We start from the raw sequence: 15,370 nt of genomic DNA, 5'->3' as shown, positions 1-15,370 counted from the left end.
TTGTTAAGTTCTCTTACATTAGTTGTTAGCTTTGCTGATTAACTCCATAGTATGTATACCAGGGGAACCAATGCGATTCCTTCTGATTGCTGCTAGACTTAACTCCCATCAGCCCCAGCCTCTAGCCAGCAGGGATAAAAGGAGTTATAATCCCACAACATCTGGGTGGCAACTCATTGCCTCCCTCTGGTTCATATTGCCTAGAGATGGCTCTCCGAGATTTCATGCAGGAGTCCTAAACAGCCCTACCTGGCAAAGATGAAAACAATGACTTTTTGCATGCAGAACGTAACTTGGTGGGCACCCTCAACCACTGAGTTACACAGTCTTTGCACCCATGGCAATCTGCTCATCTGCTATGTGTAAGCAATGCATAAAACAAAGGCACCCTCTCCAGTGAACCACAGCCCAGGTAGCAGAAATATGCACAAAGAACAGTCAGAGCTGACAAATCCATTCAGAAACTTTACACGGGAAATTTATTTTCACTTGCTTAATCTGCTTCTTGTGGGTATTCTTCTCAAAATTATATAGAGAGATTCTAGACATATTAGATACTAATACAGGCCTGGAATTAACAGGAAATAAAGAATAAATATGCATTTAAATAGAACATAATACAGTGTATGCTTTTATACAACATTAATAAACAGTATAAACAGCAAAAGTTTGTCATGTTGAAACAGCGTACTGAGGCAAGAAAGAGAGAAGTTTGTTGTGGGTCTGAACATCTTTGGAATGTGAATAGCACCTCTCGTGAAAGAAAAAAACATGGTTGTCAAAAGGTATCTAGCCAATATGTTGAAATAAACAACTTCATCAACAACAGAACAACAATGTGCTGGCATTCAAATTAAAAATAAAACAGTAAATATAGCTACCATGTGTCTTCATATTGCTTTGAAAATATCAAAGAGGAATGAGACTATGTTTACAAAGTGGAGTGTGAAAGGAGAGATGATAAAGATGATTAATTCAGATGAATATCAGGGGCCATAAGCCAGAGAATTGCACAACTTAATCTGTGCAAATAGATTTTCATTTTCTTTCTTGAAGTAAAAAAAACATGTTTTCAAGTAGCAGCCCCCTGCCACTCCCGCATGCACCACATACCCAAATGTTTTGGAGGTCCAGGGTGTTTTCAAGGGGAAGTGTTTCTATAAAATAAAAATAAAAATGGCAGAAGTTTTGGTCTGCACATGAAAGCCCTAGACAATCTTAAAGCAGCTGTCTCTGGATTGTGATAATGGCCTTTCTTTGCATCCTAGAAGCAAGCAGTCATTCATCCATCCATACCAAATACCTGCATACAGATTTGGAAATGTATGTCAGTAACATGAAATATATGGGGGTGGGACAAACTGCAATCCTGCCATTTTAGCTTGGGCATTCATGAATATTAAACACTGGAAGCCACATAAGTAACCCAGACCAGAGCCAACCAAGGCATGATAACTCAGACAAATCCAGTTGCACTATCTTGAACAAGATTAAATTGAATCCAATAGTAACTTCTCTCTCATTTCCTTCCTTCCTTCCTTCCTTCCTTCCTTCCTTCCTTCCTTCCTTCCTTCCTTCCTTCCTTCCCAAAGGGGTTACTAAAAAACACTTATTTATTAAAGCCCTGCATGAAAAGGGGCATTTCTCTGCACCCAGCCTAGGTCATCAAGTTATCTAGAGCAGGTGTTGATTCACAGAACCATATCTGAGGGACAATCCCCTTTACTCCTTGCTTTCCAGGACAGTGAAACATGTGTGGCATTAATCTAAATGCTCTCTACCTTATGCCCAGATTCCTAAATTAGAACATCATCACAAAGATCTTTGCGAAGTTAAGTATGGAAGCCTATGAAAGTGGCAGGATTCAAGTCCACTGGATGAAAGTTTGGATTGTAGCTTCAATATCTCCACAGTAAGTCTTCACTGCCAAGAATCCAACCCCGAAACTCTAATGTAGTTCATTTCATCTTTTCAGGAAAGTTAAAGATAGTTCTTCAGTGTATTCCATGCCCAGCGGCTGCTAATTTCCTATCTCTGAGTCTTTGATTAGAACAGAGGCAGGGCAACTTTCTGGCTACAGAACATCACATATCCTTGCCTTTTCTGTCCTCATTCTTTTTAGAGGTTGCTTTGTTCAGTGATGGTACTGGAATTGCTAAGGAGGAAGTCCTGCATCGCTGGATTGTGTTTACTGCAAGTCAGTTTATCTGTGGACAGCTCCTCCTATTTCAATTTATTGACATAAAGATTTTCATCATTACTCTATATGCAATCTATAGTGCTTGTTGAGCTGAAGTGGTATAAGGACACAGAATGCTCACAAGCACTCCAAGCGCTCAGAGATCAGACAGGCAGAATATCTGTAACCTTAGCATTTTTAAGAAAATGACTGGGGTTAACATTTCTCATAGGACCTAGGGACAGGGCTAGCTTTGTGGGGTAGGATGAAGACTGGGAAGCCCGAAGTGTCTAAAGAAAAGCTTCAGAATAGGCAACTGTCAGGGAACTGCTATCAGCTCAGAGGCGAGAGGTGGAAGGGCAGTTGGGTTACAGGGAGCCTCCAAAGATTGTGAGCAGCAGCACTTCCTCCGCGGAGGAGGGAAGCCCCGCCTCTAGTGGGGAAGAGATGCAGGGCTCGGAGGATGCAAGAGAGAGCCAAGACACCGTGCATGAGCAAAGCAGGGGGGAGGCAGGTCCCCCTTTACCCACGCCCTCTCTGCGCAGTAGGTTTACGCACAGAGAGGGGAGGCGTCGGATGGGGGTCAAGAGACTACTCTGCTGGGGAAAGTTTAAGGACCGCCCACTCTCAGATTCTGCTGGTGACTGAGCAAGACATGGAATTGAGATGTTCTGCACTGTACTGTAAATGTTTTTGCACCGATAATAAAGCCTTTGAAAAGACCAGTGGGGATCTTGCCTGTTCGCTCTCAAGCAACCATGCCAGTAGACATAACAGCAACAATCTGAGAAACAGTTAAGAGAAGGATAAAAGGGCTTGAGGGAAAAGGCAGAAGAGACAGCCAACAAGGTGCTCTGCAGATAAGTGTTGCACTCCTAACTCCCATCAGTCCAAGCTGGCAATGCCAAAGATGAGGGATGATGGGAGTTGTTGTCCAACCACTTCACTCATCCCTGTATTTTGGAGAACCACAGGTGTCTCCCCACCATTCCAGAGTCACCAGGCCTTATTGCTCCTTCTTCTTGCTGTTACTACCTGTTCACATCCCTTCATTTAGCAAGCAAGCAATATGAATGAAATGAAGGAGCAGCAACTGGAGCACACTTTGTCCCTTCTTCTGAGAGGTGGTGTGGATTGGACCCAGAGGGACAGGCAAGTGAATGATGTTAAAGTGTATGAGATGGGCCCACTTCAGGGGTCAAACTGTGAGTATCTTTTCATACCCTCAAAAATACAAAGTCGAGTACATAACTGCAAACCTCTAGACTAAATGCTTTACAGTGCACTGTTCATTTTTTATTTGCCTGCACATTAGATGCAGAACCACATACGAAATCAGACTTGTTATTTTGTGTTCAACAAAAACTTCCTTCTCCTAGCGAGACTTCCTGGTGTGCTACCAAACTGGAAGGGCCTGCAGAAAATAGCAGAATCACCTAGGTGCTTTTGAAGCCAAGCAACTACTGAGTAAACACCTGAGTAAGATGCAGGGCTGTTGCAAGTGGACAGACTCCAGACAAATGCGAGCGTTTTAAAATCAATTTCAGTGGAATCAACAAGACTTGAAAATGCTTCATGTAGGCTTGTCTTGACAATGATATTACTCATTCATCACTGTCATATCACAACCATAAAGAAGGCTATGGGTGAGATCTAATTGGTATCCTTACACTCATGGAATGATTTTGATCTAGTGTGTGCCTTCATTAATGGAAGCAAAAAGGACATTTTTTTTTCCTGGCTTGCCCTAATTCCCTACAGCAACTTCCACATCTCCAGCCTTTAGTGGAGGCATTGACTAGATTCCAAGTTCTTCTGTGATTCAATCCTGTGACATCAGGCTTAAATGGTTTGTGGATTTGGTTTTCATGCTTTCAAAATCCTAATGTGAGTACTTTTTTATTTTTTAAAAAAAGCAATGCTCATGCATATGTTTTCATGGCTAAGGCATCCTTCCTTACCCGGAACTTCCAAGAAGCAAGATGGCAAATTCTTTGCCCCAGCACAGGCTTATGGTTTGTGGCTGTATATTGCCATAGATCAGGGGTCAACAAGCTTTTTGAGCCAGTGGGCACATTTGGAACGTACTGTTGGTGGCAGCCACAAAATGGCTGCCGCAGGAGCATCACGCAAAATGCCTACCACAGCCAAAAGAACAAACAAGAGAGAGGATACCACAAAATGGTATGGCCTGCCACCTCATCCATTGGGGAAAAGGCACCTTTGTCAGTCACCATCACACACATACACATACACACAGAGGTCTTTATACTCCTCCTCTGTTCAGAACAGAAAGGAGAGTCAGTGTCCACTCCTGGCATCCAATGAAATGTGGGCAAGTTTAAGGATGTGTGCTCAATGTGAGGCTGAACCAGTAAAACAGGAAATGAGCAGACAAAACAAGCAGTCTCATGTGAGTTGTGTTTTTTGGAGGAGATATTTAATGTTTTCTAAAGGAAATATTTTGTGGGTGCCGTAGGAGGTGCTGGAGAGCACACTAGTGCCCATGGGTGCCATATTGGCAAACCGATGCAAGACCTCAGGGTTTTTTTTTGTTTTTAAAGACAACCCAGAGTACAATTTGTTCAGAGATCATCTATACAACATATACACACGCATTTTAAAAAAGGCAATTCCTTACACTCTGACAGCAGTGAAAATATGCAGCAGTATTTCAGGCCACATTGAATTGTTGAGGCTGGGTAGTACAGCAATGTTATAAAATATTGCAATTCTCTCTTTTAAGAAATACTTGAAGTTAAGACTGAAGATGAGAATAATCAAGTACTGTGTTGCAGAAAAATAATAATTTGTTGAAGTATTTTTCATCTGTTACAAATAAATTTTATTTACCAAACACAATTAAAAAAAGAAAAACATTCCCAGCAGATATGAATAATGAAGATTACATTCTGATAAAGGAAGGCTTGCAAAGAACCAGGCAACTTTGATTCTTTTGGACTAAGGATTTGTTCTGGTATATATATATATATATATATATATATATATATATATATATATACCTTTTCAATACGTTCATGTACATTCATGTTAATGTCATTATTTACACATTCCAGAAAAATTAGACATATTGGCTGGGATCCATAGCAGGAAGATATGTGCATGGAACAGAATTGTGTGCAGTGAGGATTTTGCTTACTGTTTTGGCCATAACATATTCCACTGCAGAAGAGGTAAGCTATTTTTTATATGGACCAATGGATTGTCTCTTTAGCAGTGGGAAATGCAGTGGTTAATTTTTTAAAAAGCAAGCACCACCAGGGCTGCACATGGAGTTTACTTTTGGATCCCAGCCACTGTGTGTAAATTTAGGGGTTGATTCATTCAGAAAATTATGCAGGCATTGTGCTGGTTGCCACAAGGTATTCAGACTTGGTCTGTATATGTAGAACCCTGCTTCCATTCCAACTATCTCCTAACAAGGGCTGATGTTAGGACAACAGAAAAACACCTCTTTCTCTGACGATGTAAAGGTATGTAAATCAGGCTGGGTGGGCTGCTGTTCTTATTTACACAGTTACAGTACACAAAATGGCTGCATATTGTGGACGGAGGTTGGTTGACGACTGCATTGGAAATATATGTTATAGGTGCTCTTTTGAGGTTTTGTACTCATCTTCAGACTTAGAAATAGCAAGAAAGGAGACTCTAGCAGGAAAGAACAGTCACTAAGACATAAAAAGAAGGGGATGATGGAAGAAAATGCTTCCAATAGTTCATGACAAAGACAATCCAAGCACCAAAGGGTATGCCATTATTATCCTACAATGGAGCTCAAGAGAAATACTCTGAGCTCTTTGGGTATTACTTGCATGAAACTCTCAAAGTTGTGTGGCTCCTTCTGCCTTCACCATCAGTGCTGAGACAGCTGAAGCAGATGAGGCTCCCAGGCTCTGTGCGTGATTTAGATCTGTGGTCACCCAGGGTTCCAAGTCATGTGGGTTCGCCTCCACCTATACAGCAGGCCCTTTGCTTCAGAGGTTTTCTGTCTCAGCTCTGCGATAGCAAGAAGAATGGCACAAGGATGGGAATTGGTCCAAATATGTGGTCCTTTCACCAAGGTTGATCATCTAGCATAAGATCTAGGAACCACAAAAAGTTCAGAGCACCCTGCAAGAAGGAAATGTCCATAAATTAAATTGACATAAATGTCCATAAAATAATTTGACAGGAACCAAATATGGAATTTCCCAGAGCTCAAGAATATTCAGAACTTGAATTCGGCTCAGGCATGTCTCTGGTTTACAGGAAAAGAAGAGGAGGAGGAAGTGGAGGAGACATATTGCATTCTAAGAGAACCAGGGAGATGTTCATGGCTATTTTTTTCTAGAAAAATAGCACTGATAGGGATTGCTTAATATTAAAATGTTACTTTAATAGGATTGAAGTGCACAATGGTCAACTTCAGGGCCAGCCCAAACATTAGGAAAAGTGAGGCAAGTGCCTCAGGCAGCAAATACTGGGGGCAGTTGCCACTCATGGCTGTTCCTGCTGAGTTCTCTCAGCTTCTCTGATGTCACATGACCTTTCCTGAGCCCCCTAACCTGGCCTGCTTTCTCAGGTGTGGTTGAGGATGCTATCCCATCGCCAGTGTTGCAATACAGTTGCCAGCCAGTACATGGAATGGAGTAGAGGCACAATCTTTCCTTAACCTCAGGTGGAAAAAACTGTTGGGCCAGCCCTGGCTAACTTTCATAAATTAAGTTCTTTTTTAAGGACGTTAAAGGATCTAGGAGATCCACATAGTTATCCAGATCCTGGACAACGAGTTCAGCTCTGAGCAGACTGAGTTACATGTGCTTTAAGTGCCTTAGGTCTCAAAAAAGGCTATGATGCTTTGGATCAGCTTTGCATTCTCCTTTTACAGTACGTAGAATACCAATGTAAATAAAGACAAGCAAAACAAACATAATGAAATTATTCCAAAACAACAAATAAGATATGCAAAGAAGAGAGTGGGGGCAAATGTGTCACCTTGTTCTCCCTTCTTTTTTAAAACAAAAAAACAACCCTTGAGGTGTTAGCATATTTAATATGCTTGAGAATCTGCCAAATAGTCAAATTTTTAGAGGTTATTAAAAAAAAAAGAGCTTCAATGAATTTGAAAACGTTCCTACTTTTCTGAAAGGAGTGCTGCATAAACAGTGCATACATATTTTATGAATCAAACCCTGAATTTTCACTTCTAAAACATTTGTTCTAAAATATCCACCCGAGAGCTTTGCACCTTCTCTTCCTCATATATTAAACAAACATTGTCTTGAACTACATTCATTGTGAGATTCGTGTGTGGTTTTTTTTTTTATTAAAAAAAATTACCATTTTCCTTGCAGGCAGGTAATGTTAAACAGCAATGCACTTAATTTATACCATGTGTGCTTAACTATGAATAATGGCTTAATATGGAGGGAAAAGTGGCAACCATCTATATATATTTATGTGTCACATCAAGCAAAGGAACCCAAGGTATATATGTAAATAGGTGAAGGGTCGGGCTATGCAGATAAAGTTTGGCTTGGTTTTTAAAGGCTGCTAATTGAGTTCTATGGGATAAAATAAATGGCCTACAGCACAGCAGAGTGGAGAGGTGAAACCGGTCCCTCACCCCAGAATCTGGGGTCAACAAGCATCATATTGAACCCTCGTCCCAATTATGTCCTTGAAGACACCACTACAATTTTTCTTATGTAAATGAGTGACTCCTAGTCACTCATCCAGGGGGAAAATAAAGCTTTGCATTTTGGGGGAAATATTCCTGTCAAACAAAAACACGACCGCCAGCTCTGAGAGTGGTTGGCCTTTTCATGACTGATAGGGAGTTCATGGATGGTGGTACAAGATTCATTGTAATCCCAAATAGGACCCCTGCAATATACAACCCTTCACCCTGGTTCCACCTGTCATAATGAAGAACATTTTCCTAGTATGGGACTGAAGCCATCCTTGCTTTAAAAAGAAGTCTAATTGGATGTGTAGGATAGTCTGCTGTTCAATTAAGTTGCTGGTATAGCAGATTACAGGTGGAGAGGGGCTATACCATAGGACAACCCCACCACTACCTTTGCTCCATCCTGCCTATTCATTCAAAGCCCCCCCCCCCACATTTGTGAACTGATGTTTGGGTGTCACCAGCGCTTTTTTTCTAGAAAAAGAGATGCCAGAACTCACCATCAACACCTCTCTCATTCTCTTAGGATGCCAATGGCAACCACCTGAGAGGTGCCATAACTGAGTTCTGGAAAGTTCCGGCTGAAACAAACAGGCCCCGAGTGTGATCCATATTAAAAACAGGGTTGGGTGCTGTTGCTTCCACGAAGCTAAAACAAGTTTCTCTTTGTTCCACTCCTCTCCTGGACAGAAAGGTTAAACTCAATGCTAAAGGGGCACAGAATGGAGAGGGCACTCTACTTTTTTGGTTCTTGGTTTAAGCAGCATGTATTGCGTATCTCAAGCACAAGGATTACAGTTCACCTTGTCCATCTTTGAAAGAATGGCTGTCTTTTGCAGGCATAATGGGGGTGGGGAGCACACTGTAAATTGGTGGCTCGTTTTCATTTTCTACGGAAAATATAACAGCATATCTATATGCAGATCAAATACTGGGTTTTATAGGACCTTATAGATCAGGCACGTTCAACCGGTTGACTGCAATCTACCAGTTGATTGTGGAGGCAATACAGGTCGATTGTGACCCCCCCCCAAAAAAGCTAAACAACTCTGTAGAATCCTCCATCCTCCCCTTAAATAAAGGTCAGCAACTCTTGGCAACGACAATGGGTAGATCACTGCCAGTTTTGTTATACTGGAAGTAGACTGCAATCTCTTGGGGGTTGGTCATGCCTGTTAAAGATGAAAGACTGAAATAAAGTTAAAGTGGTGTTCTGCAGGACATAACGCTTGACCCCGCTATAGTGCATAACACATGTTTCACCTCATACTCTGCACGAACGCAACGTTGACAGTTTTGTTTTGCATTGCCATCATGGTCTTAGAAATGGCGGAAGGATCTGGCCACATGCACTGTTGACTTGAAAGGGGCTTATGGAAGGGGATGCATTGGCCAGACCGAGTTCAGAAATGCAGCTGGGATGAGGCTGAGGACTTCCTTTGCCAAGACTGACAAACACACCAGCTGCAATACATACTACTTTGACCTGATCTGGTGCTACTTCAATTTCATCAGTGTTGGGAAATGTTCTGCATGACCAATAGGTACATTTCTGTGGACACTGGGCTGAAACAACTGACTTGCTTTGAATCTCCGGACCAAGTTGGTCCATAAGGAACTGATAACCGCCAGAAGATTTCTTTGGCCTTCAAATAATTTGATCTACCTACAGAGACGAAAAAGCTTACTGTCTCTGATATTGACAGCGGGGAGAAATCCAAGGTGGCCAACTAGACTGTATGCAGCTCCAACATTTATTTTATCTGGTCCCTGTTAGCCCTATGAATGCCTGAGCACACATGGTCTACAGTAGTAAAGGACTAAGGCTGGAATCTACACTGATCTGGAAAAACGCTATTAAACGCTATAAAAAGTTACATAGCTCTCAATGCAATTTCCCATTGCCAATGGATCGCTGCTCTGCAGCACCCTCTGGTGTCACATTTTTATAACGTATTTTTAACATTATAACCAACCAGTGTAAATTTGCCCCAACTCCTACTTGGCAGGAATTTTGTTAGCATGGGTCAGTTTTGTGTATCTAAATACACTTTTGAGTCCAAGGTCTCAAGAACAGAGGTAACTGGATAAAGTGGCAGTGACAACTACAAATGTAAAGCAGATTTCAAACATGTCTGGAATACAGTGATGAGCACAAGGCAACGTGTTGTTCAGAAGTTATACCCTGATCCTAAACGTCTGTGCCAGCATATCTACGTATTTGTGATATTGCAACAATGCAGCAGTTGGACACAACCCATCCTAAGTATTATTTTGCAAGTCTTAGGGTCAGGCTGTAAATATTTCAGTGTCAAATCTATTACAGCAAAGGGAAATGACCCTTTATTTGCCACAATTAAAACACCTATTGCGCTTAGCAATAAAACCCACCAGTTCTTGTATCTGATTTTGTTTGTCCTTGAAAATCCACATAGTAAAATTTGATCAGAAAGAAAACAGCTTTTGATCCACTGAAAGTTCCTTATGAAAGAGTAATTTGCTTTGTGCGCTTTTTGCTCAGGTAGCTGTTAACAGTAACCTTTCATTTTTAAAATCATGTTTTCACACTCTTTCCACCTTCTGGCCCAAAACATACCATGCGAAGAGGTCAATAGGAATTGATCAATATCTGAAGGATTAAGACCTTTGTTTTCCATTCCTAGACAACCACCTATTTTTGCATTAGACACATGTTTGTAGCAGGAATTGTTTGGTTTTTTTTGGAAGACCTTGCCGTCCAAGTTCTACCCTGATTCGAGTCAGCAATTGAACGGACTCACTCACACCAAGTTAAAAACAGGAGACCTAATACTTTTGACACCAAAACAAAACACAATATAATGCCTCAATCCTATTCTGTCCCTGTACGGAGAACAGAATGGGGTCTGGATCCACAGAGGACTACAGCATAACCTACGCCTTTGCTGCACCGTGCTACTTCTGCACTGCTGGTGGATACAGATTTTGCATCTGAGGAGCTTCAAGGTGCTAGATGCTTCAGGCAAGGTGCAGAAAGGCTTCGTTAACTGTGAGTGGTTGGCCATGTTACAGCCATTGAAACTGTGAGGGCCAGGCTTGAATACCAATGAGCAGGAGGGATCCCAAATGCAGCAGATCTAGCTTACCACTTTTTGAAGCATTCCCTTCTAAAGAGCTCCCCCCAACCCCCCCTAAATACAAGAGTTTCAGATAATCTAAATGCACCATGGTTACCTTTTTCTGGGGCAGCACAGTGGGAGAGAAAGAAATTATGATCTTCTACGGCGAATCCTTCTGCACCTTCTCTCTCTCTCTCCATGGAAGGGGAAGATTGGGATCTAAGCGACGGGTTTTATTTTATGTTCTGCAAACTCCTCCCCCCCCCCTTCAGAATTGCAACTGATTATTATTTCTATAAAACCTGGCCTGTACTTTGAAGAAATACTTCTAATGGAAGTTATAAATATGAGTATTTGAACCACATCTCTTTTTTGTTTGTGCGCGCGCATTAAATATTAGTTTCTCTTTCTGACGGGTTTTCTGGCAGTTTGCTCGATCTGCTGACCGTCTCTTCGCTCTCTTTGTGGGTCAAGGGCTCCACTTCCTTGGAATCGGCATGCTTGAGGGCTCTCTGCCTCTCCTCTTCCGCTCTCTTCTCCTTTGCCAAAAGTCTGTAGTTGATCGCGTTCCCAATAAATAGCCAGATGCTTGCAACGATGACAATGACACCGCAGACAAAATACATGTATTTGTAATCTTTCGTTATGTCCACCAGCATACCTGGAAGATAAAAAGAGAATCCCTGCAAATAATACTGAAGCTGAAACAAATCATTCCCTCCTGGCAGCCAGAAAGGAAGGTCCGAATGCAACTTTTGCAAGTAGAAATAGTGTTACAGTGGTACCTCGGGTTAAATACACTTCAGGTTACATACGCTTCAGGTTACAGACTCCGCTAACCCAGAAATAGTACCTCGGGTTAAGAACTCTGCTTCAGGATGAGAACAGAAATCGTGCTCTGGCGGTGCAGCAGCAGCAGGAGGCCCCATTAGCTAAAGTGGTGCTTCAGGTTAAGAACAGTTTCAGGTTAAGAACGGACCTCTGGAACGAATTAAGTATTTAACCTGAGGTACCACTGTACTTAGCTCAACAGTGCCAGGATTTCTGTGCTTGATTGACTGCTTCTTGCAAATGGTTCAAGAGTTAAGGCAATCATCATCAATCTGCTGCTCTTATATGTTAAATTTAACATATATTTAAACTCTGCTCATCAATGTTAAATTTAACATATATTTAAACTCTGCTCATCACTGAATGTAATTTTTGCATTGCATTGCCATTTGACTCTCACCTCACAATGTTCTCCTTTGCATACTTGTTAACTAGGATTTCATTTTAGGCATTTAATGAAGTGAGCCTGAGTACTAGAATAGCTGATACTAGAATAAATTTTGACAGATTTTTAGATGTCCCAAGACTCTTTTGTTCCAAGAGGCTAACATAACTACCTCTCTGGAAATGCTTCACTGGTGTAAGGCCCTTTACTTCAAGAACTGCAAGGTTGGAGAGGTGTGTGTGCATGCGTTGAACCAGGAAGAGAACTCACATTAGGAAAGGTGCTGTCTGTTTGCTGAAAAATGACCAATCCAGAACAACACAGATGCAGCTGATCGATTATGAGCTGCTATGAATTGTCCTTTTGGCTGTGCATTGGTGTAAAAAGTTCAGAATAAGTAAACTATATAATGGAAGATGGGATCCTTCCCATCTATGGACTGTCAAGGGATTCAACAGAAAGTAACGCTATGTTTGCCACCATTAAATAAAAGTATATGGCAAGACAGGTGTAAGAGAAGAAGGGCAGAAACTCTGAAAGCGTATATGCCAAAATAAGTTTGGGAATCTTCAATGAGAAACTAGCCGTCTAAGCAGGACTGATCATTACTAACCCAGGAGGTAAATACACCACTAGGTGGCATACTGAGAGCTAGAGTAGCCAGCTTCTAATTGAAGAAAGCTCTTTTCGCATGGCAATTAAAGGTCGTGATTCAGTTCAATTGCAATAATTCAGTGTTCTGTTCAATGGTTTTTTATCTTTAGACCAGGGCAAATTAAAATAATATCAATGTCTACACACCTAACTTTGAATGAAAATAAAAGGCATAAGAATATCTGGTGATCCATTGCTCTTCCCTCCTTATACCCATTAAAGGAAATTCAGACAGGACTACCATTGCATTAAAGGACAACAGCATCTTGTGGGATTGCCCACAACAGCATCCCCCGCACTTGTGATTCTCAGGAACCAGGCATGTACACTGCCTTGGTCTTCATGGTGGAAATGCAGGATAGACCTGTAATACCAACAATAATATTGTAGGGTACAGTAGGAAATGGTAGACGGAAGGATCTTTGCATATGCTGTGTGGAAGAGAAAGGTGAAGAAAGGGGAGCCTGTGGAAAAAGCTCACCATGTCCGATAAAACTGTGTGCTGTCTGAAGAAAGCCAGTGGAGAATGGAGGGAGGGGAGAAATCTGATTGGGATGACAGGTGACCAGAAGATATGGATTGCTTGATTGAGAGGTGGGAACTTATGAAAACATGGAGGGAAGAGGGGGGGCAGGTGAAGGAAACCAAAGGGCCAAGGAGAAAGGAAATTTAAAACATGTTTTCACACAGGATTTAAGGACAGAAGGAAATGTGTGGACAAGGAAACATTAGATTCCAGAAGGGTGGGGCCAGGAAAGCAAATAAATCTGAATGAGGTGGGCATGGAGTTAAATTTCATATATTGACTTGCACCAACCAGCCAAGCTGTTGGCGGCAGGTCTCTTAAGAGTTCAAATGCATACTTGCCATTTTCTTATCATGACCATCATCGACATACTCACCTCCCAACGGAGGGCCTAGAAGAACAGGGCAGCACTCCACAATGGTGACGAGTCCTACAGCGCTGGAAAACCTGCTAGCACCAACCAAATCCATGAGGGTCTCAAAAAGGACACTGCTCACCATGCCGAAGGCAAGTCCAAAAAGCACTGCGTACACAACCAAGCCTGTGTAGTCTTCGGCCAGCGGGCACATGATGTGGCAGATGCCATTGTACAAAACGGCAAAGCTAAAGAAGTATTGGATTTTGGGCCGTATGTATTTGGAGTTTGCGAGCAAGCCCATGGACGGCCTGGCAAACATATCAACAAAAGCCAGGATGGAGAGGAGGAACGCAGCAGAATATTCATCGATCCCCTTGTGCTTGGCATAAGGAGCTAAGAATACAATGGGGGCAAAAAAGCCAAGGAACATGATGACGTTTCCAGATAGGTAGATCAGAAACCCTCTGTGTTTGAAGAGGGAGAGATCTAAGTATGTGTTGATGGTTTGCCAAACGGACTTCTTGTCGTTCTTGTGCAAAGCAGAATCTCCTTTCCCCTTTTCTACGTCTTTTTTGACCGCAGGGGCTGGTGTGGGTCCTACGGGCCTCATAAGAGACCCGGCCACGCAACAGTTCAAAAGAAGCCCTCCCAAAATGAGGAAGCTTCCCTTCCAGCCAAAAACATTGAAGAGAAACTGATTGAGAGGTGCCAGAGTACTTAGAAACACTGGACTCCCAGCCATGGCCAGTCCGTTAGCAATGGGGCGTTTTTTGTAAAAATACTTGCCAATCATTGTCAAAGCTGGCTGCAAGTTGAATGCCAAGCCCAAACCTAAAAGAAAGGAAGAAAGAAAACACACACACACAAGCATGAAAAATAGAGCATTCCCCTAGAATAGTACCAAATTGTCACCTTCCAAGCACCCCATATAAACAACAAACAGCCAAAATGCCAGCTAGTAATTCTCCAGAAATATTAAAAAGCTGTTGGCGCTGGCAAATAAACGTGAGCATTCATTGCTTCCCATGTGCTTTAATGTCACTGATATGCCACACAAAATTTCTCTCGTTTCCCTCAAATTGCAGTGCAATAAAAGCGAGAGCTCTGCAACGCACGATTCATGTTGCAGACAACGGAGTGACAGAGGAACAATGATATCAAGACCTTGAGCACACTGTTTCTGTATTTTACTAAGCTATAATCCAATTTGCTCCTGGTTCATTTCACAGAAGTTATTAAATGTCACCTTCTTGACGAAAACGGCAAGAGTTTAGAAGGATAAATCCTCTGCCTTTAGCTTTACTTAGGTTTGAATAGGTACACATAAAAATAAGGCTTAAAATGCTTAATGGACATGGGCCGTTACACAGAAAATGACGCCCTCCCACATCATTGCGGGGTCCCGAGGTTTCCCATGGAGGAGAGACTCGCACAAACATTTCAGATTCCTTGTTTGGTGCTGTGACTGGGAACCTTACAGGAAGAATATAGCGGAATAGGCCTGGCATCGCCGGCAGCCAATCTGCCTCTAGCAATCTTACAGCTGGGTTACCAGAAGGAAGAATAGCCCTGAATGCAGTCATGTCATATTCGCTGAGCAAAGATGTCTTTCCTCTATGGATGTTACTCATCCTATGTGGATAACACTCT

The 15,370-nt window shown here is 42.1% G+C and overlaps 1 protein-coding gene across 5 annotated transcripts in view; it reads right to left on the bottom strand.

Moving 5' to 3' along the window:
* Positions 1–4,597: 4,597 nt before the first annotated feature.
* SLC16A7 (solute carrier family 16 member 7) overlaps positions 4,598–15,370 on the bottom strand; it is a 112,436-nt gene continuing 101,663 nt past the window's right edge. For all 5 annotated transcript variants that reach the window (XM_028745626.2, XM_077934677.1, XM_077934675.1 and 2 more), the window contains exons 4-5: positions 13,739–14,551; positions 4,598–11,627 (exon numbers count right to left, since the gene is read on the bottom strand). In XM_028745626.2, the coding sequence (XP_028601459.2) occupies positions 11,356–11,627; positions 13,739–14,551 (1,085 nt within the window). In that variant the 3' untranslated portion in view covers positions 4,598–11,355. The remainder of the gene's footprint in view (positions 11,628–13,738; positions 14,552–15,370) is intronic.

Source organism: Podarcis muralis, chromosome 10, assembly GCF_964188315.1.
Source record: "Podarcis muralis chromosome 10, rPodMur119.hap1.1, whole genome shotgun sequence".
Classification (NCBI taxonomy): Eukaryota; Metazoa; Chordata; class Lepidosauria; order Squamata; family Lacertidae; genus Podarcis; species Podarcis muralis.
Note: the sequence above shows the minus strand (reverse complement) of the source record. Positions and strands in the feature narration are given on the sequence as shown.